Below are 22,595 nucleotides of genomic sequence, written 5' to 3'. Positions count from 1 at the left end.
TGAATCAGGGAATCGGGTGTATTAAATGAGCCGCTGTAAGGACAGGCAACATGGTCACTGAGCTGTTTCCATTTGTGTCATGGCCAGCTGACGGGACATACTTCCAAAATGAATGTTATTTCCTGTTTCTTTGTAATTATTTGTGAAATTTACTAGCAGTTTCTGAGTGAAATCTGTTTCACCATCAAATTTGTTTTCAGTGTAGATCCTGAAATGACTGAACAGAAAAACAAATGTCTTGAATTGGACTTCTGGTGGTCAAATGTATGTCATACACCTCAGGAAACTCAATGCTGCAGCTTATCAGACCCTCACAGTGACTCCATCAGATGTAAACACTGTGTTCTCAACTGTAATTCTAAAATTCTTGGAAAATGAAAAGCAGCTGATAAAACGGGAAGTGATCAGATCATATAATCTTTTCTAACGCCTATGTCTCATATTTGTTAATTCAAATGTAATTGATTTAGATAAAGGTTGAGATTCAGCGCAGTTTGTGTACTGCGCTTAGAACAACCTTTGACTTGGAATCTTGTGACAGAGACAGACGCAGACTTTGATGTGGGTTGAGCCCGAAACTGCATGTTATTATCATAATTACAGTCTACCTGACATCAATTAAAGGCGCAGGAAAGATAGTCATGGTGAGGTCACTGAAGTTTGGTCTGAAATTGACTGTGTTATGTAGTGATGCTGTTAAAATTCCTGTAAAATGTATAACTGACCATATACAATGGCTCCGAAAAGTATTCGCTACACTTAAAATGTAGAAATATCACAAAATATGGTTAAGTAATTATTAAAAAAGAAAGAAAAGCAAGACATTGACTAAAATGATTACATTGACCAAAAAATGAGAATGGAATGGGTTGGTTAAGTAATTATTAAAAAAGAAAGAAACGTAAAGTTAGTTGGTTTCATTTCTTTGCAAATGCCACTTGGTTTGATATTTTATGTAATGCAAAGACATTTAAATACTTTTTGAATACTGTGTGCTTTTGAAATTTAATGGAAAAAAAATTCCGGCTAAAAGCCCATTCACACCAAGAACAATAACTACATAACTATAACAATATTTATATTGGTGTCCACTCCAACTCACAATATGACTCTGTTTATTATAAGCAATCGTAGCTGTTTAGTGCCTTAAATGCTTAAGCTCTTTAAAATCGGGTGGATTCTAATTGGCTGTCAATATTTTTACCATTCATCAACAGGGAAAAAAAAATCGATCTGAAAGTGATTCCAATGATGTAGCTATCATTATAACTTTGGAATGAATTAAAACTGTATAATTGTCATTATCGTTATCGTCCTTGTGTTAAAATCAGCATGAAACAAAAGTCGAGATCGTCTTTTCTTCCCAATTGTGACATATACGGCTTCTCAAACAAGAAAAAATGTAGGGCGGAACTTGATTTTGTCCATCAGGATTTAAATGGATCGTTGTTGTCTGCTAATTGCTGTGATCTCATATGAGTGACAGGTAGCTGGACAGGATGGATTATTGGCCAGCTCTTGTACCATCGATGCACACGTCATCAGAGAAGGGGAAGTTAATGTTTTTGATTAAAGATTAAGAGATCACATGAATGAAAAAAATAGGGATGTGCACGGATAAATAATTTACAATACTGCAATATTACATAAAAATAAGAATTGTCCATTTTGATTTGGTGTTAATTTGAACTCTGTGAATAAGCAATATTCTTCTGAAGATGGAGATTTCAGAAGCACGTACAAGTGAGCCTGCGTCACTTGGATTATTTATCTGCAAGTGGCGTGTAAACAACAGGATGACGTCACACTTTGATGCTCTACACAGTAATATGCATTAGACTGAGTAGTAGATAACATATTTCTCATTTACCTCAAAGTAGATGTCTATGAACTTTCCCTATAACTAAAATCTAAGTATTTGTTAGGATGTTTACATATATTTAGCTTAAAATAACCTGGCAGATGTCTACATTTAGCCCAGTTAAACCATGCAGAATAGCAGCTGTCACTTGTCTCCCATATGATTGGTTGTAAGGATGTGATGGCGTTCCTTCTAAGCTCATCCCACATGAGGTGACCGGATTAGAGGAATAAGTAAAGCCTGATTAGTTTTTAGCAGACTTGTGCAAAATGTCTCTGGAGAGACAAACAAAAACACATGGAGTCTGACATACTACTGTGAGTAATATTTTTTTATTGACTGTACATTAACTCTAAATATGTGATATGATGTGCTGTATTATGTCTCTGCATATGTTTGTAAACTCATTAATGCTGTTTATGATCACATGTGATTGTGCAGAGGAGTACACTGAATATTATAGTGGTAGTCAATATGCAGTTTAGAAATTACAGTTGTAGCATCCTTAATTATGTGTAAGGTGTCAGTTGGAAAGTTTTATGTCGAAAAAAATGTTTAAACGGATAAAGGGGTCAGGTGTTCAAAACGAGAACAGTATAATTGACTCAGACTACTCTTTAAAGGCTTACAGAACTGAACAGATGTACAGTGATGGACCAAGCACTAAAGCAGACCTTCCTACAACTCAGACACCTGTAAATGTAATTAGACTACTATGTGTGTGCACTGGATAGGAAGCTGCTATCTGAATATGAGCAGGTTATTTTGCCCTTGAAGATCTTATTCTGCTAGTTGGGTCAAAAACAAAGCCTATTCAGCTCTTTTGCAGTGTTTTGATCTCTTAAAGCCATGACAGCTAAAGACATGGCTTATGCTGATTCTTAAAAAGAAGGTTAGAGGTTTTGTTTTATATTGTTTTGTTGTAATATAAAGTGTGTTTACATTCTATTTATTTTTTACTTTTTGTTTTGCTGTTTTATATGCACCTTTATTTGGCTGTAAAATTAAGAGTTTATACATTTTTTTTATTTTTATTTGGCTGTAAAATGAAACATGTCTATAAAAGTAAATGTTTAAAAAATATTACAAATATTTTAAGTATTTTAAAAAATAAATTAAATAATTTTAAATAATAATTTAAAAGAATAAAATACATTTAAAATATGAATAAAATACTTAAAAACAAAATAATATATTTGTTTTAAATTATAAATAAAATACTCAAAAACTAAAACAAAGTGAGGATGGCTCTTTCTCAAAACTGATCCTATATTTGACCATTTTTTGTATTTGCTTTTCAAGCATTACAGGTATTAAGGGGATGGTGTGGGTGTCAGAAATTCAAGTAACTAATGAATCCTTAATGCTTAAGGTTAATGCCTGTGCGTGACACAACAGCTGGGGTTTAAATGTATTCTAAGGCCATGAGTACAAATGATTGACTATCCCCGTTATCTGCTCTCAGGTACGAGTTAAGGAGACGATGGTGCTCTCCCTGGTGCTCTCCTCCTCAGGTCAACATGTTCAACCTCATGAGCAATTGCTGCAGCTGGGTCTCCAAACTCCAGCAACCACTGAGGTACCTATACAATTCTATCTGTTTTTGTTGTTGTTGTTGTTGCTGATCAGAAGGGGTCAGCCTATTATCAACAAATGGCACATATGAAATAACCCTGTTTGAAAAATTTCTAGGAAGATCACAGTTCTAGTGGTTGGTTTGGACAAGGCTGGAAAAACATCTTGTGTCAGAGGGATGTTGAGAGGTAATTTAGGTCATTTGAATAAATGTTAAAGTACATCAGTGAGAGATTTGCTAAATTGACTGTGCAATTTGTTGAGTTTTAATGTTATGATACTTTGTTCAGTGCCCCCTGGAGATGTAGGTCCCACTCATGGATGTGTCCGCACTGAATTAAGGGTGGAGAACTACTTGGTTAACATACTGGATATGGGAGGGGCTCCTGAGGTTCGGGAGTCTTGGAAAGAACATTACGGTGAAGCTCACGGCATCATCTTTGTGGTGGATTCCAGTGACAGACAACAAATGAAAGAGGTCAAAGAAGCTCTGGTGGACTTACTGAAGCATCCAAGAGTAGCAGGAAAACCTCTTCTTGTGTAAGATAGCCCTGTTCACAACTGCTATTATTAAATCATCTTTCTGATGAAAATATATCAGTTTATTATTATAAATCATATAATATTTTTCAAATTATTTTCTTTGACAATGCTCCAAACGATTCCGTTTTTAAAATCAATATAAAACTCAGGTACAAATAGCAGTACTATCTTCAGTGTGTCTAATTTTGCCTGCAGTCCATCTTATTTTGGCCATCTCTATCTATATCTCATAACAGGCTGGCAAATAAACAGGACAAAATAAATGCTCTGCTGGGAAATGAACTCATTGAAATTCTCTCTCTAGAGAGGCTGGTCAACCAGAGCCGTTCCCTTTGCCACATCGTGAGTACTGTGAAACAATTGTGACATATTCAAAACATAAGATAAACCTCCAGAGTAAAGGAACTGACAATATGTGACCCTGGAGCACAAAACCAGTCTTAAGTCGCTGGGGTATATTTGTAGCAATAGCCAAAAATACATTGTATGGGTCAAAATGATTGATTTTTCTTTTATGCCAAAAATCATTAGATATTAAGTAAAGATCATGTTCCATGAAGATATTTTGTAAATTTCCTACTGTAAATATATTAAAACTTAATTTTTGATTAGTAATATGCATTGCTAAGAACTTCATTTGGACAATTTTAAAGGCGATTTTCTCAATATTTTGATTTTTTTTGTACCCTCAGATTCCAGATTTTCAAATAGTTGTATCTCGGCCAAATATTATATTATAATGTTAACATGTATGGCAACATTCTGACCGGTTACCAGTAGCTTTATTACAGTGTATTTTAAGCAGTCTGTTCTTAATCTACAGGAGCCATGTTCTGCCTCAATGGACCTGCGTCGCTGGTCAGACAGAAAGACTCTGCGAGGTCTCCGATGGCTACTGCGAGCCGTGTGCCTGGACTACCCTGACCTCTGTGCCCGTGTGATGAGAGATGGGAGGCGACCATTAGGGCCAGAAGAAAAAGAGAGGAGAGGAAAAATAGAGAAGAGCCGGAACAGATCTAAAGAGGAAAAGTAAGGGATGTGTTTATATAAGATAATATGTATTTACTATTTACACTACCGTTCAAAAGTTTGGGATCGGCACGATTTTTAAATGTTTGTTAGAGAAGTCTCTTATGCTCACCAAGGCTACATTTATTTGATAAAAAATACAGTAAAACAGTAATATTATGAAGTATTATTGCACTTTAAAATAACCGTTTCTATTTGATTTAAAATATAATTCTTGTGACGTCAAAGCTGAATTTTTAGCAGCCATTACTTTACTACAGTTTTTAGTGCCACATTATCCTGATTTGGTGTTCAAGAAACATTTATTTATTTATTTTTTATCAATGTTGAAAACAGTTGTTTTATATAGCCTATTATAAATAAGAATAGAAAGCTCAAAAGAAGAGTATCTATTTAAAATAGATTTTTTTTTAACTATCACTTTTCTTATTCATTCTTTCTGAATAATAAGAAAAAATTCTAACTGGCCCAAACATTTGCATACATCATATTATCTTAATTTGTATATATGATAATAAGATGTATGCAACTCATCTTGTCTTGCAGAACACGTACAAGCAAAACCGATATCCGTCAAGAACAGCACAATGAAACTGTGAGGAAAAATGGGACTCTGCAACCAATCCAAAATATTCTAAATAAGGTTAAATATCTTTATCATGGAATTTTTAACAAAACTGTACTGTTGTTTAATTGACTTCACTTATTGATTTACCCTTTGGCATTGTAGGAGAACTCTTTAAAAAAGAAACTAAGCAAAAAGAAGAAGGTGAAGGTTAAAATTAAGAAGGAGAGTCCAAGCAGAGGAGTAAATGAAGATGAAGTGGAGGAGACCGAAGGAAATGAAGCAGAACAGGACCACAACAGCCAGAAAGATAAAGCCAGCAGTGCATTACTGACTCCCAAACGAAGGAAAATGAAACGCAAAGCCAAAGTAAAAGAGGAGAACTCGGGTCTACCAGAGTCCCCCAACAGCGAGGTCTCAAGACCCTCTAGAGGTATTGAAACTTTAGTGTCATTAGAACTGAAATACTGCATCCTATTTCCTTTCATGCTTTTAAACTATGTATTCATAGGAAAAGAGGAAAGAATGAGAAAAAAGAAGACAGTTAAAGTAAAACGAAAGAACAAGATTAACACAGAGGAAGTTCCAGCAGCTTATGCACAGCCTGTTGATCTTTCAACTACTTTCGGTAAGAATCAGTGACCTCTATAACACTATTCATTTTGATCATGGCTGCTCATGGGGGAAATTTAGGCCTTGTGGGAGGAATTTTTAAACACAATTGTATATAAACTTTATATTTATTGGCAATCATTTTTCTACATTGATATTAAAACAATAAAACAAACCAAAGCATTTGCTCAACACAGACAGCCCTGATCTGTAGAAAAGTAGGAGTCTAATTTAAAGCATTTCATTTGCCTGTTTCCTAATAGACCTTTACCGAAAAGCAATTTTGGCTCTCAAAGCCCGACAGGAACAGGACATGGCTTCGGGATAGTAATGAAAAAGAAGAATGAAGACCTATGAAGAAATGGAAGATTTGGATGGATGGATGGATGACATGCTGAACCACTTATCAATGTCTTTTACCCAAACAGAAGTCTGCTATCAGTGTCTGCAAAAAGAAGTTACTGTTTTGTAATGGCTAGGTCGTCATTGTCAATACCTTTTGTAAATGTATACTTTGTATTGTAATTGTATTAAGAGATTATTGAGAAAGAATTATACTAAAAACGGGACATACATTCAAAAAGGTCTGTCCTGAAAAAAGACTGATAGTGTCCTAAAATATTTTTGTATTATAACTTACTCACATAACCTAAGACAGTATACGATGAATCAGTCTGATAGATAATCAAGATGGTTTATCATTAAGTATATTGCATTCACTGTATTTATCCTTGAGTCTGTTTTTACAGGTTTGAATAAGAAGATGCCTACCTTTTTTGTGAAATTTTATTCATTTTTACCCTTTTAAAATATATATATAAATCCGTTTCTTTTTAGCCAATTTATAATTTTTTTTTGGTGTGTGATGGTTTTATATGGAGAAAAAAATTGCATGATGGGATACCTATTGCTCAAAATGATTGTCCCTGATGCTTTTCAACAAAATAAATGAACAAAATCCTGATCAAAACACTGGGTTATTGTAATATATTATTAAACAATTAGTTTTGAATAAGAACCAGTTGGCGCTTTGTTAAGCTAGTCAGTCGAGGCTGTCCTCTCGCTGAACTGAAAAACAAAGGGAATATTTAATTTGACCATTTGTACAATAGGTAATTTAATGCCATTTATATTTTTAAATAATTACTAATAAGCTAGCGATTTTCTTTCAGGTATCAAATAGTTGTCTAAACAAACGGAATACTTTTGCTCACAATGGGACAAAACTGTTTCTGAACATCCTGCGGTGTCTTTGTAAGTGTGCTGGAGCCTCCTAGTGTTGAGAAGCACTGCTTGCAAGTTGCACTGCAGTTGGCTTTATGTCTATGGCATTTATAAACCGCAGCGCCATCTAATGGTGCTCCCTGGTACTGAAGCGGAATGACATGCAGCCATATTTGACTGTATTCATCAAGCCCTTCCCACTTCAGCATCTTCAGCAGGACTGTGAAGAAAGCCGGAGCGGGACAACGGATGCCAATCGAAAGGAGACTTTACAGAAGATGGCCTCGCCAAGAACCATAACCATTGTTGCCCTTTCCTTTGCACTGGGTCTGTTCTTCGTGTTCATGGGTACAATTAAACTCACACCAAGGTTAAGCAAAGATGCCTATAGTGAAATGGTAAGTGATCGTCGCTTAGCAGCATACATGTAAGCAAATGAAGGTTCAGCTGAAGGCAACCGGCTTTGTTTTAGGAGGGGGTGCGAGAGTAACTGGCTCTTTTTGCATTTTTCTATAAAATGTCCGCTAGTGCTGTCGCTGCCTGCTTGTGTAATTTAATTTTCATTCTTTCTTTTGGATGTGTCGGTGAATATAAGATAGACTTCATTTAATTCCATCTATAATCTTAGATATAAGAAAGACATAATTAAAATCCTGATTATGAGTCGAATTATGTAAAACATAATTGGAGCAGTTGAACAGCGCATTCTATGCACAGCCGCAGCATTGTTTCATTACCGCATAAATAGGTCAATTATGACATCACAATGCGCATCATCTGTATGATAAACAGAAGAAACGCTCTCAGATATGACGTGTGATGATTATTTTGCAATATCGTTCTAAAACAATCCTTGATGCAGCTCATGATAAAGCAATGGCGCCGCTTTCCAGCAAATTCTATCTTCCATCTGCAGGTGCAGCAGCTGCTGTGCTGATGTCATAGACACATTCATATATATATATATATATATATATATATATATATGAATAAATTACAATACAATTCAATGCAATACAGTTGGGTCAATATGAACATTAAAATAATACAAAAACAAAAATATATCAAGCATTTGCATCTATCTATCTGCTGTATAATTTCATCTGTTATTTTTGCAGTGCACATAATACATAGTTACATGCGTAACATATGTATTAATGTGAAATATTCTTGACAAAAATGTAAATTTAATGTTTATGTTCACTTTCCAGAAAAGGGCGTACAAAAGTTATGCAAAGGCCCTTCCAGCATTGAAAAAAATCGGCGTTTCTTCTGTTCTTCTACGCAAGATTATTGGTACTCTTGAGGTGGGATGTGGAATTGTTCTGACCCTTGTGCCAGGGAGACCAAAAGACGTGGCCAACTTTATTCTGCTACTGGTCATGCTAGCGGTGCTTTTCTTCCACCAGCTGGTTGGAGATCCTCTAAAACGCTATGCTCATGCCCTAGTGTTTGGTATTTTGCTGACGTGTCGGCTGCTCATTGCTCGTCAGGGTGAGGACCGGCCTGAGAGGGAGGAGAGACGAGAAGAGCAGATCACGGCCCAGGAAAAGAACAAAGTCAAAGTTTCTTAGCTCCACAATTTCAGAAAGAGCGCCTGGCAACAGATCTGTTTCTCTGGATAGTAGAGAAGGTGCTCGGAAAAAAAGACAGTAGTCCCAAAAGGTGATTTATGTCCCACAGCTACATATCAGAAGCCTGAAAACCAGATCTTATGTTACCTTTACCTCATGTCTTACCTGTAAAACTTCTTATTTAAAATACAAATTTTAAATTTGGACAATCACCATTGTGGCAACTGTTTTGGTTGTGGTTTTGCAACAAAAGATTAAACTACTGTAATTCCCTGTTGTATTTATTGTTATTATTATTTTGGCCCTGCATTGAACAATATCCAAAATGCCACTTTTAAGATTATACTGTGATACTGGTTTCTTCAAATGTCAACAATTTTTGTGATGGTTTATTTATTTTTGAACTACTGTCGATGAATACTATATAAAACCGGTTTTGTTTACATTGACATTGATTTTTTTATTATTTAAAAATGCTGTACATCATTTGTTTAAATGTTCGAGTCAGATGGCAGACAGCAACTTCTCTGTTGCCTCAAAATCTGTTACAACCATCAAAACTGAAAACATAACAGCGGTTTGTTTAGGTACATGTAAGTTCTGCATATTATTCTTTTTTAATTTGCATATAATAATATTTCTTTGTTTCTTTTTATCAAATTTCATTTTCTAGGTTGTCTCTCAAAAACAGTCAAATAAAAATCATATCCTTGAATTCTTCTTATGGTTGCTTTCTCCTTTTGAGTCATAGAACTACCAAATTGTTTTACTATTTTTATTACTAAAATTTATTTATTTTTTCTTCATTTTTTTATCTACTGTGTTTTCTTTAGATTAATTTGTTCCTTTATACTGTTCCTGAAAACCCAGCACTGCTCATTTGAGGTGTCTTACTAATTTTACATACTAAATTCAGGTTATGCATCACTACTAATAAACTGAAGAGATGAATCAGGTGTGTCAAATAAGTGATACATTCTAAATGCACAGTGCTGGAAGGAGTAGAATTGAGAAACTTGTCTGATATGTTTGGATGTATACTGATAATTTGCTGTTTGTAACTGAGTAAAAATATCTAACGGAGAACATGACCTGTGTCTAAACCTCTACCAGAATGCCCAGCTAATTCATGAACTGAATTGTGCATTCGTAGTTTACACAGAATGGGTCATATTACACTTTTGACAGTGAGGGGGGAAAAAAAAAAAGATGTTTGTGCATGCAGATGCTGACAATAAAACCTCTATGCAGTTTATCATGGAGTTTGGTGACAGTATTAAAAACACCACTTGTGATTTTTATGTCTTGCTCACTTTTTACTAAACAGATTTAAATATGAATAGAATGTTACCATCAGCATATTCTTGTTCAAAACTAAATTGGTCAACCATATTTATGCTAATAATGTAAATCTTGCAGCATATATGCTATTTAGTATATTTAAGCTCAATGTAATGCAAACAAAAACAAATTATCCTCAAAAATAGTTATCCTCACAAAAATATATATATATATTTAATCCACCAAAAGAAATATTTAAAGTGTGGAATGTGGATGTATAGTATTTTCTTAGTATGCATCATTAGAGTATCATCACATAATAGTGATACTGTGCCCTTTTTTCTTTTACAGTTCTTTTCCATTTAATACCAACCAATCTATTTATCAAATATAGTCAACTCAGTATATTGATGTCTCAAAATTTGGTCTGACATTCTGCTGTTTTATAATGAATATTTTAATTCATTTTTCAACCACTTTGACGTTGCTCACCCCAGTCCAGTAGGTGGCAGATAAGCACTTCCTACGTTGGTTTGCCAACCACCATAAAATATCACATGAAGTAGAAGAGTGGCTCAGCAAGGGTGTTTGTATGTGGGTTGGTAGGTTAATCAGGAGATTGTAGATAGAGTGTCAATGGTCCATTTGAGATATAGGTGGCGGTAATGCACTTATAAGTCTGCGATCCGCCGTAAAGCAACAAGAAGAAGAAGAAGAAGAAGAGTGGCTCAGTATTGCTCTGGGCTGCGTTTCAAGCGTTGTAAGCCTATTTTGGGAAACGCAGCCCTGAGTAGTAGTCTACCAGTGATACCTTGGAAATAATAATAATAATCACTTATAATAATAAAATCACATAATAATAATCTCTTAGACACAGCAGCCACGTATAAAATATTAGCCGTATAATATTTTACACTCGTGGAACTTCCCTTGATATTTATTTGAGTGTGCATCTAATTTGCTTTGTTAATATTTAAAACTATACACAATTGTTTATGTTTTAACAACGATAAATGCAAATTACGAATTCAATGAAAAAAATAAATAAAATGAATTCTGAAACAACCATATATTAATAACATATTTGTTGCAGTAAAGCTATTCCGCTTCCAGTAGGTGGCGGGAATGCACCTATCGTTTGTTTGCCAACCGCCATAAAACTCCAAAAGAAGAAGAAGAAGCTATTCCGCTTTCAGTTCATTGCGCTATTGGCAGTACAGGAAGTGATGCAGTGCGCATGTCCAAACGGTCGCGGCAGATTTGGCGTTTGGTTTGAATGGATTACTTCAGCGACCGAGACAAACACGCGAGAGAGAGCAAATAATAATATAATGTAGCGAAAAAATGGCCGATTTATCTAACCTGGCGGGGTTAGTCTCCGAACCGTCCGGAGAAATAGACTCCTCCGTCTCCTCTGTGAGCAACAGAAGTTTGCGTTTGGCAGAAAAAGAAAAGAGAAAAGGCGTGGCGGATCCCTTTGGTCTCGCGGTGAAGTATTTGTCTCAGGGTAAGTGCAGCATAAAACATTATAGAAACGGATTACAAAAACTATTTTAGAGGGTTACAGTTTAATAGTAGGGACGTTTTTATTTATTTATTTAATTAATTGTTCCTTTAGTTCTTTTGTTTTTGTTCCTTTAGTAACTCTGATAACGACTTCAAGTCTGTTAAGGTCTTTTGTTTATCTGTGTAAGGGTGTCGTCATCAGATACTGTATCACATCTAAGTGTCATAATATCTGTTTACATGTATTGTTGTATGTTACAGTGGAAGCTGGCACAGTAGTCAGAGGGAATGATGAGCTGGAGAGGAATATGGTGAGGGTGGAGACAGTGGCTCTCAGTAAGGGTCTTCCTCCGGAGGTCATCACAATGCTCCTGGACTTGGCTTTAAGCCTCAATGCAGGTAATATAATTAGGGGATGCACAGATTTCTTCAGCTGTATTTGTTTACATTATAACATGAGCAGGAATTCATCATGAGAAACATTATGGCAATTAGATCACAATCAAACATATCAGCAGTTGCTCATCCTCATTCTGCTGAGTGCATTTAGGGGTTTATGGCACAGATGATTAAATTAAGTTCATCCGACAGGAACTGCGAACTGTACCCGGGTGCTGAAGTTTCTCCTACCTGCCACAGTGGTGCCGCAGGAGGCAATTGTAAAGGGGGTGTCGTGGCTGTGTGTAGGGAAAATGCCAATGAATGCACAGGTGAGGGCTGTCGATTGTATCTGGTCATTAGTGAAATGGCTGTCATTTGCTTTTGCTTCACTGGTATCAAAATTAGGTATCGGAAATGAAAATGAATGCATTTTCTAAATACATGTTATAAATCTTGAAAGATTCATCTGTATATGTTCTTTAATTATTTTTTTTCTTCCTTTGTTAATTTTTTTTGAAGATTTAAAAAAAAATTTATTTAAGTTTGAATCAAAATATCATGTCTCTGTCTTATGGTGGAATGACAGACTTCTCTCTGGTTATGTATTTAGGACTTTGACAGTTATTTAGTCCCCCCTTAAACCCACCCCTGCAGGCTTGATTTCATCTGACTCTATTTTTTTAATACATCACCCACCTGTCAAAATCCAGTCAACACCCATTGCATAGAACCAAGTCTTGTATCTGTCCCTGTCAAAATCTGTCACTGCTTCTGTTTCATTGCTATTTTTGAACATTTGGTTCATATCTTTTCTTTTAAGGTTCTCTTTGTCCGCTGGGTGCTCACTGTTTTTGACCTGATTGACTGCAAAGATGACTTGAGATCCATTTATGGCTTCATTTTCAGCTTTGTGACGGAAGAAAATCTGGTTAGTTGTGCTTTGCAAAGTTTTTTTCTAATTTAGGATATGTCCATGTTGTAAATCTACTGGTATATGTTTTATAATTGCATTAAAAAAAAGTTTTCCATGTTAATTTACTAGGCTATTTTTTTTTTCTTCCAGTTCCCTTTTATTTGCCACTTGTTGTACCTTTTAACCATGTGGGAACATGGTGAGTTGTTAACGAAGTGGTTTAATTTTTTTGTCTGTAAATGCTGTAATAGTACTACATGATGTTACTTGCTTGTTATTCTGATTTTTTTTTTTTTCCACTTTCGTAGTTCACTCATACAGAGTCAGGAAACTGTTGGATATTCAGGCCAAAATGGTAAAGACTCCATCTATTAAAATAAACACCTCAATATCCTTTATTATAAATGTAGATTAACTCTAGTGCTAGAGAATGTTTCTTGTAATTGGATGTTTCATTTGACAAGTACTTTGTGTTTCTCCCCTTTTTCCTATTAGGGTAGACAACCATTTCTCACACAACTTCTAGCACTCTACAAAGTGTTCCGACCAGACCTAGTGACGCTCTCTCTTCCATCAAGAGCGAGGGTTAGTGTATTGTATTCGTTACTGTTTTTTTCCAACAGAGCTTTGTTCTTCTGCCAGGTGTTTCAGACTCTTAGACAATGGAATTTTTTGTTTTTCAGACTGGATTCAAAAATCACAACTCCACCTGGAAAGTGGCTCTTTGTGCTGTGCAGAGGAAAAACAAGAGTGCTGTTTTAGCTGACCAGAGCCTCAGCCTGGATGTGAAAGAGAAGCCATCCTCCAGAAAACGGGTAAGATGTCATCTTTGTAATACTGTAAAGAGCTTTAGAGAACACTGACTTGTCAACTAAAGGCTGTTACACACATCACAATTTTTAACAGATTTTTAAACACTAGACTTGCCTAAAAGCTGGGCATCATACACTAAATTATGCAGGCAGCATCACATGCTACCAGACTTTCAAATTGGTCCAAACACAATGCACCTTGTTGCCAGGAGACCAGTGACCAAATTTGGATGCACTTCATCCACCATGTTGTTACGTTGTTACTGTTACGTGACTTACCAGTGCTAGGTGCGTCGTTTCACAATGCAATTCACAAATGGTCTCATGTGGCCTCATGGGAAAGTAAACTTCAGAATTTTGTCAATAATAGTAGGTCATTCAGGTACTTTTCACCTACTGGTTTAAAGTGAAATTGGAAGTGATGTGTGGCCAAGTATGGTGAATTTGTGCTCTGCATTTAATCCATACAAGTGCACACACACAGTAAGCACACACTGCATTTCAGATGCAACTTATGTGTTTTAAAATTGGCACTAGTTGACTACTCCTCCAGACTGGAAATTGGGGCAGAAAACTGGCCTTGTATATTCCAGTCTTAAATATGCAAGTTCTGAAATTATATGAATGGGGGACAAAAAGAAAATGTATCAGTTAATCTATAAACTGAATGTATCTAATGTCCACAGAAACTACATCACCTAGCGATACCTCCCTTGAGCTCTGCATTCGACAGCAACTCCAACAAGAAGGTGTTCCGCCTGCAGGAGCTCCGTTCCTTCAAAGAGCTACTGGAGAACATTCACAATATAGAGGTAATGCACATGTCTTTGTCTTGACTAGCAATATAATAGGATATTGATTTCTTGGCTCTTTAAATGCAAAATGCCATATTGCATAATATTCATCAAATTTACACGGATCTGCACTACTGTTGTTTGGCCTCTTGGTGGAGCTAAGCCTTCACAAGACTGATCAGTGAGTACGTCATCAAGTCTGCCATCTAATTGATATTACTGCAGAATCTGTCACAGTAGTCAAATTTCTCAGATGTAAAATAAAATTTTCGTCTTGTTTAATGTTCATCAACACTGTCGTGTCTGTAAGTACTAAACAATATATTACACTCAATTGGCAAGTCATAAAATATTTACAGATCCGGACCCACTGACCTGATAAGCCTAATTTAATCTCTTTTAATGGTCTGCAGACATTTATGCTTCATTCTGCTTCAAAAAACTTCACAAAATGAATATCGTCATAGTGTTCCTGCACCACTTTTTAGGGGGATTTTGCAGTCTGCAATAGGAAAGGATTGAGGAAGAAACTGGTGGAGTCAGTCATGTGGAAAAAAACAGTTCATTTGTGGCCATGGGGAAAGATCATTGATTCTTTCTCACTGTGGCAACCCCATCATTAGAATCAGTCATTTCTCAGATGAGTGATACATTTGCTTGTTAATTACAGAAAGACTCAGCCATGTCCGTTGTCAATCTGTCACTTAGTTTTATTTATTTATTATTTGTTGAAGTCCCATATTGTGAGGCAGCTGTTTGTAGACTGACACAAATTACAGTTTTTGAAAAGAGTGAGAATGTAGAATGGTGGAATGTGTTTCATCTAAACTGTTGTACTAAACTGTCAGTTTCAGTACAGGTCTCAAAGGAGCCAGAAGTATGACTGAATTGGTTTATTTGCCTCCAGCTGTTTTGACAGCTCTTGGTTATGATATACTGTCTCTGTGTTGTGCAGATGCACGTTGTATAGCATATTGCAGCTTAATGTTAAAGTCATAACTTGTTTTCAGCTGCCTGCCCAGATGGGTTCGCTTCTGGGATCAGCTCTGGCTCTGCACTACCTGGACTGTGTACAAGATGAATCTGCCTTCCTGCGCCTTAACTTTTGGCTTGGACACTCATTGCAAGAGGGTAAATTTTCCATGTCATAATACCAAAGCTTTCCAAGCTTATCTAAAGTCTCTCCCTGCCTTTATAGTTCCCATTCAAATTCCAGTTCAGTAACATAATGCAGTTTATTCTTGTATATTTTGGGCAGAGTTTTTACTATGTCCTGTGGATGGAAGTTCTGACAACACTTCTGAAGCCTGCCGCTTCCTGAGCACCATCCTCTTTACACAGCAGTTCCTTCAGGTACAACCAAGCAACAAAAGACAAGTATTACCCAAAAGGAAATTAACCTTGGCAGCCTCAAGGTTGGATGTTTAATATCAGAAACATGTCGCAGTTTATTCCACAAACCCAAGGACATCTATCAATCATTTTTTTCTGCCTTGCTTTCTTTCTCTTCTGCATTCCTGAATGATCTCCCCACTTGTAAAATCCCACGTTGACAGGGTTTGTATTTGTGCATTGTTCTCAGGAGGGATTCTCCAGCACGGAGAGTTTTCTTTATAAGTTTCTGAGTGTGTGGGACGGCTGTCTACTCCGGCCGCAGATCCTGGATCTTCTCAGTGACATCCCCTTGATGCCAAGCTTCTGTGAGTGTCCCAATTACCTCTGCTGCAACCAGAGGAATTCAAGAAATACCATTTCTGCTCTCATAACTTTTTGCATTTGCTGATTTAGTGACTTTTTTTATTTTTTTTTATTTTTATTTTTGTGAAGTGCATGTAGCGTTCCAAAAGATAAACAGTCCTTACCTCTAATGATAATGGCATTTCTACATTGTTCATTGATCAGATAACATATTTCATTGTCTTCAGCATTTTATTGGTCAGTGTAAGTAAAACTGTAACCTAACGTTTCTTTTCTTTATCTATAGACATGCATAAACTTCTCTTTGAGCCACTGAAGCAACTTTATTTTACATCCACAGTATTTTTCAAGGTTTGTATGTTGTTGTTTGTCTTCCTTTCTGTTTGTTTGTATCAAGCACGAGCATGACCACGTGAGCCAGGTTGTCAATGAATGCTTAAATCGTTCAGACATAAGTGAATTACTCTTTCTACACAAAGCCGTGGCATCTTTACACTTCCTGGGATGTTATTTGAGTGGTGTTGTGATTAAGCTCCCAGCAGTTGAAAGCAGGATTTGATTTTTTTTCGCTCTTATCTGAATGTGCCTTTTCACATTGTCCTCCTCACAGTGTAGTGTCATCGAGTGTCTGAATAGCATGCTGGTGAAGTGGCTGACATGGCATTCTGTCAGCGCATCGGAGGGCGGTTTGGACATCAGTCTTAACAGCAACAGCACCATGTGAGTATACCAAAAATATGAAATAAAAATCGACAGTATTTAGTTAGTTATCAACACATTTTCAAAACCTATTTAAAAAATAAACAACTTTTCTTTTTGCTGATGTAACCAAGGCTGTGTAGGCAGAGAAAATGGTATTGACCAATACTAATATAGCCAAAAATGCTTAAATACTTATCAAATCCTGATAAGATCCCAGCATTATTTCCAGCTGAGTAGTCTTGGAAACATGTTGCTTTCTAGTATTTAAATAACTTGCTAATGCTGTTGTCTTTAATGTGACTTGCACTTTACCGAGTCCTCTGAGAGTTTTTAATGACTCTGTCAAAAACGCACTGTCTTGGAAAACATTGCAGAAATAATCAGAAGAAATGGGACCACACTCCAATGATTGTACTCTTTAAAAGTCTTGCCTGAGGTTTACCACTGCAGATTTCTTTATATTTTATATTTAAAAGAGATCAATGAACTGCTCCTGTGGTCGGGCTCCGTCTGAACCTCGTTTACCCTAAAAGTGTTCTGTGGAACGGTGTGTAATGAAGTGCGGTGGATTTTTTCCCTCGCCTGCCATGTATTGCTTCTTTCTCGCTGCTGATTTGGTTATTTTTTTATTACATTACTGAAGTGCACAGCTGAAGGAGAAATTATGACCAAGGGCAAAACCCTGTTTGACTGCGCCGGTGTGCCATGCATCAATGCGATACACCCATTATTCCCTTTTTCGGTTTGGGTCTCTGTGCTGTGCGAATTGTGTGGGTGCCAAGCATAGCACAAAGACACATCTGGTGTGATTTAGCTGATTTATTTTGTACGTTCTGCAAGGAAAACTTGTTTTTCACATGTTATTTTGTGTATGCTTTCAAAAAAGTGAGTGAAAAGAATAATGCACTCCCCTTCCTAGAACTATGACCTTGTCTGGCTTCATGGACTCAGTTATGGAGCTGGTTCGCTTTGTGGGACTGCTGGCATCTGAGGGACTCCGTCTGGAGAACTGCCATGTTCTTCTGCTCAACCAGACACTTGCTTTCTATGAGACGGTACACTCAGCTATGATTAACTTAATTAACATGATGTTCTTGGCAAAGTGACATCAACCGAAGTTCCACCCTGAGTTTTACTAAGATTTTTGTGCTGATTTTCGTCTAGTAGATTTAATGTTAATGTTAATGTCTTTGTGCTAATGCAGACATTTTTCTCTCGTCATGTCTAGGTGTGTGACATGTTTTTGAAGTACAGTTTGCCTCTGATCATCATGCCTCCGGCTGGGGTTTTCTACCCAGCTCTCTTTGCCACAGACTCTATCAGCGTGGATAGGCTTGGCTACATCATGTTCAGGTACTATATGTGAGCTATAATAAGCTTTATGGGTCGTTTTATCACTCTGGGCAATCCTAGAGATTTTCTGCTTGAGATGTTAGCCTGGCCATGCTAGATTAAGGGCATCTTCTTTTGGAATTTTGGGGTGAATGAGTTGGGTGAGGGTAAGTTCCTCTTTATCGCATGTGCAGTTCCCATGGCAGTGGGACACCTGTGTGCTGCGGGCTAAACTGAGGGCAACAGCCTGAACCTTCAAATGCATTACATTGCCATGGCATGATGCCTGTAAGCAATAGAGGAAATTAAGTATGAAGATCCTTTCATTGCTTCGGCACGCAAACCTTTCAATGCTTCTGTGAAGGCCTTAAAGGGAAAGGTTCACTCAAAAATCAAAAGTCTGCCATTTATCATGCCAATATGGAAGAATATCTAAGCTACTGCTTTCCACATAATTAAAGTTGATGGGGATTTATAGTGCCAAGCTCCAAAAAAAGACAAAGAACCACACAAGTCATAGGAGAACTTGTGAGGAACAATTGTGTTAGGAACAGACCAAAATTTTTGCCCACTTGTTTGCTAGGCTTTCATTTTAAGTGTATTACCATCGTTGGCTTAAACGTGCTGAGGGAAAAGCCAAACCGGAAAATTCATATTCTCAAATAAGTTTACAAACCAGAATATTAATTCTTTCTGAAGTCTACCATCATTAATTTCACAATTGTAGTGTATATCTGACTTAAACTATTTCATGTCTCTTTTTTTTAAATAGAACAAATAGTTCTAGTGTGTCTATATTGACAGACTATTTTCCTAATTAATGCTGTACAGTTGCTTTGACACAATCTGTATTGTTAAAAGCGCTATATAAATAAAGGTGACTTGATTTGACTAGTATAATATGTTAGCTTTATTACTAAAATGCTGTTGTTATATCCTTTTCTCAGATACCGGAAGAATCTGACCTTGGCTAAGAAACAAGAGCAGCAGAGAGAGGTAATGAGGAAACTGTGTCAAAATGAACACCTAGCAAAGTCATGAAAAGCCAACTGTGTGTATGCAAGAGGTTTTGTGTCTGAATAATTTACTCATAATGGGTAAATTAGACGGACCTTCAAGCTGTGCTTTTAAGAATTTACAATGAAGCTCCTGGAGGCTATTGCTGTAATCCTCACCTTACCTGCTGGGGATGAAAAGACAAATGGAGTCTTCTTGATTGAATCCCAGTGAGACAAAGCATGGCACTGGCATTGCAGTGAATAAAATGGCCAAATAATTTGATCACAGCATTGCACTTTTGTCATTTAAAATATATAGGTGATTCTTGTCTCACACTGTAACCCATTAGATCCATTTAGTGGCACCAAGGTGTTATTGTACCCACAAGCATTCTGTGGAATTTTAATTTACACTTTTTATTGAGCTGTGAATGTGTCTTGACAGGTGTTGACTTATTCATTTAGTTTCATGTTTAATATTTTCTCACATTACAGCAAACATTCCACATTAGCAGAAACACATACAAGGAGTTTAATCGGAACCTTCAAGCCATGGTGAACTCCATGTGGAACTCCTGGTGGTGCATCCCTGGTTCAGATATTGAGATTGACAAGGATCTTATCGCTCTGAGCAAAGTGGCAGAACCCTGGTGCCGTTTTGATCTCATCCACCACCCGGCGCTTTTCAGCTATGCCATCGAATTTCATCAGAGGGTGAGTGAGAGATTCTCACACTAGTGACATTTAAAAGCACGAGAGTTTGTAATCGTACAGTGATTTTGGACTGTCATCTCATTTGGAGCGAAGGAAAGGGACTTAGCTGCGCAAGCTAATTAGATGATTATATTACATCAAGTGTAAAGCCTTGTGTCACTCCTGGGGACAGCACAGCCTCCACTTTTCTCTAATAACTTTAGGAATGGACGAGGAGATAAATGTGGTATTAATGTTCCTTTTATAGAGGATCCATTAATACAGAATCACATTTTATTATTCATGGAATCTGTGTGAGACTGGAGTTTTCATCATCTTTAATAATACAAGTACCTTTTTTTTGGTCCGACTGCAACATTCAGTAGTGTACTACTGAGATTTAGAGCAAAGGGAGAACAATTAATATTTATGTGTTCTCTTTATCAGTGTTGGCCGGAGAGGAAGAACGTGGATCTCGGTTCTATAAAGGTACTAACGTTATATCATCTCCTTTTTATTAAAACCTACTTATTTCAGGTCAACATGAGAGCATGTATCAATCAGTCATATTCGGTTGCAATATTCCACACCATAACTCTTCTTTTCATGTTTGCAGACCGGGAAGTACTGGAACTGGTATATGGAGTTTCTCTTTAATCAAGGCTTTGATGGCCTCAACAACTTTATTCAGACCAACACTGGGCACGGCTCCACGTTGAATAGTCAAGAAGACGGGCAGCCCAAGAGTCAGCCTTGATGCTGGCAGGAAGTCCAGGTGTCAGGGGTGTTCATAAAACATGTATATATTTTATAGTCATCCTCCGTAAGAGGGCAGAAAGGAACCACTTGCATAACTGTAAATACTAAATGTACATTACAAGCCATTTTGTGACTTTCCAGTCTTTTCTAGTGTTGTGTATTTTTAGACCTTTTTTGCTTTTTATCTTTTGTGCACAGAAAACGGACCAAAAACATTGTGATAAATCCCTAATATTTGAAAAAAGACTGTTTTTACTGCCATCTTAAAAACAAAATCCCATTATTTATAACAATTTAAAACTGATGATCAAAGATTGATTCATAGTCTTGTTTTTTATTCCTGTAAACCAAATGGGCTATGTCGACCTGACATTAAAATAAATCCTTTGTTCTCAGATCCAGCATGAGGTAAAGCAGAGTGGTGCAGGCTTTTGCCATTTTTTTTGGTAAATGACATTTACATTTACATTAAACTGGACTTATTTGGGGACCTGCTAACTTGCAGTGATTTAGAGCTATTGTGTGATATTTGTCTCAAAGTATAGTTGTGTTAAGAGTAATTCACACAACAAATCTGTTTTTAATATTTCAAAACGCATGGGTTGTACTGATAAATATATCATTTAAAAATACGAATTGTTTAAAATGCTTATTTATTGAATTTAGCATGCATAATTACCCATTTTTAATAGGTTGGTTTGCTCAAAGACCTCAAAGTAGATTTAATGTGATTTTAATGCAAACATTCTGCCTATTACTAAATCAAACCCTATAAAGACTGCTTCTTTAAAAAAAAATAATAATAAAAAAAGACTTGTTTTTCCACAGAAACACTGTAAGCATCCCCTAGGTAACTTGGTCCAAGTGCATCCTAGGAAATCATAGCATCAAGGCAGTGTGAGCAAAGCTCTACGGCTTTACGTTCTACAGCCCGTCTCAGTCATAAATGTGAGCGCCTTCAACTCTGCGTGACACGTCTTCGTGTTTATGAAGAGCTCTGGAGATGCCTCGCGACGATGTGTCCCCTCGCTGGTCCGAGCTATTTTCAGCGCGAGCGCGTCACGATCCCGTCCAGCAAACTTCATCCTGGAGTGAATGAAGAATACGCGCACACCTCCGGGATTACAGCTCATGCGTTATCGTGAATAGAGGCAGGTGCACAACTTCAAACGATGAATTCTGCGAGCGCAAAACTACGCGATCTACCTCGCTCGGCTGATGTCCTTATTCATGTATGAGAGATTATTCGTTCATCGCTGTCTGCCCGATCATCACTTCTCCACTCTCATCCCGCAGCTTTCCTATTTTCATCTGTGCGTCCGTGTAAAATGGAAATCTGAAGTGCTCCACTTTCGCAGTTTCTCACCTTTCAAAGAAAAAGGTAGGACTTTATTTGCTGTACTTGACAAGTGTGCCGTGACGATGGTTAGAACCGTTACATTCACGCAAAGCCTTTAGTTTGAGTTTAGAGACGCGAGATAAATCAAGCTGGTGATGTCCGTTATTATTAATGCAAACTCCTCGATTGGTGGTTTATAGAAAGGCCTGATGTGGACCGCCTTTCTTGTCTAACCGGTTGACACGTGAAGCATGTAGCAGATCTTGTGGTTTATCATCTTGTCCGATGCTTATTAAGAAAAATATCTTGGAAGTGTCGCTTAAATTACATCTGCCGGTGACTTTATGAGCTGAATTAAGCGTGTCTATGTAACCTGTAGGAACGGTAATCGTAAAGAATTAAGG

At 36.9% G+C, this 22,595-nt stretch overlaps 3 protein-coding genes across 5 annotated transcripts; all 3 read left to right on the top strand.

Annotated features, from left to right (window-relative positions):
• The first annotated feature begins 2,101 nt into the window (after positions 1 to 2,101).
• On the top strand, positions 2,102 to 6,984 carry LOC107740158 (ADP-ribosylation factor-like protein 13B). 3 transcript variants are annotated; one of them, XM_016552492.1, is made up of 10 exons: positions 2,102 to 2,178; positions 3,327 to 3,440; positions 3,558 to 3,633; positions 3,727 to 3,976; positions 4,216 to 4,321; positions 4,803 to 5,008; positions 5,555 to 5,651; positions 5,739 to 6,006; positions 6,085 to 6,201; positions 6,449 to 6,984. In XM_016552492.1, the coding sequence occupies exons 2-10, from the start codon at positions 3,345 to 3,347 to the stop codon at positions 6,511 to 6,513; spliced, it is 1,281 nt and encodes a 426-aa protein (XP_016407978.1). In that variant the 5' UTR covers positions 2,102 to 2,178; positions 3,327 to 3,344; the 3' UTR covers positions 6,514 to 6,984. The 3 variants fall into 3 exon arrangements, with proteins under 3 accessions (XP_016407978.1, XP_016407977.1, XP_016407976.1); XM_016552491.1 differs by having other exon boundaries at positions 3,554 to 3,624; XM_016552490.1 differs by having other exon boundaries at positions 3,554 to 3,633.
• A 581-nt stretch (positions 6,985 to 7,565) lies between these two features.
• LOC107740187 (transmembrane protein 35-like) lies at positions 7,566 to 9,345 on the top strand. Its single transcript, XM_016552532.1, has 2 exons — positions 7,566 to 7,807; positions 8,621 to 9,345. The coding sequence occupies exons 1-2, from the start codon at positions 7,571 to 7,573 to the stop codon at positions 8,981 to 8,983; spliced, it is 600 nt and encodes a 199-aa protein (XP_016408018.1). The 5' UTR covers positions 7,566 to 7,570; the 3' UTR covers positions 8,984 to 9,345.
• Positions 9,346 to 11,448: 2,103 nt separating this feature from the next.
• Positions 11,449 to 21,270, top strand: LOC107740156 (centromere protein I-like). The gene is made up of 20 exons (XM_016552488.1): positions 11,449 to 11,771; positions 12,032 to 12,169; positions 12,362 to 12,480; positions 12,972 to 13,079; positions 13,215 to 13,263; positions 13,373 to 13,419; positions 13,560 to 13,649; positions 13,748 to 13,879; positions 14,563 to 14,688; positions 15,681 to 15,801; positions 15,929 to 16,023; positions 16,253 to 16,370; positions 16,655 to 16,719; positions 16,979 to 17,088; positions 17,990 to 18,125; positions 18,299 to 18,423; positions 19,350 to 19,398; positions 19,896 to 20,114; positions 20,541 to 20,582; positions 20,710 to 21,270. Exons 1-20 carry the CDS (start codon positions 11,609 to 11,611, stop codon positions 20,848 to 20,850), a joined length of 2,193 nt encoding a protein of 730 aa, XP_016407974.1. The 5' UTR covers positions 11,449 to 11,608; the 3' UTR covers positions 20,851 to 21,270.
• Positions 21,271 to 22,595: the final 1,325 nt, after the last annotated feature.

The sequence above is a fragment of the Sinocyclocheilus rhinocerous genome, unplaced genomic scaffold (assembly GCF_001515625.1).
Source record: "Sinocyclocheilus rhinocerous isolate Xijiao unplaced genomic scaffold, SAMN03320098_v1.1 scaffold584, whole genome shotgun sequence".
NCBI lineage: Eukaryota > Metazoa > Chordata > Actinopteri > Cypriniformes > Cyprinidae > Sinocyclocheilus > Sinocyclocheilus rhinocerous.
The sequence above is the reverse complement of the archived record's forward strand: the minus strand, read 5'-3'. Positions and strand labels throughout refer to the sequence as shown.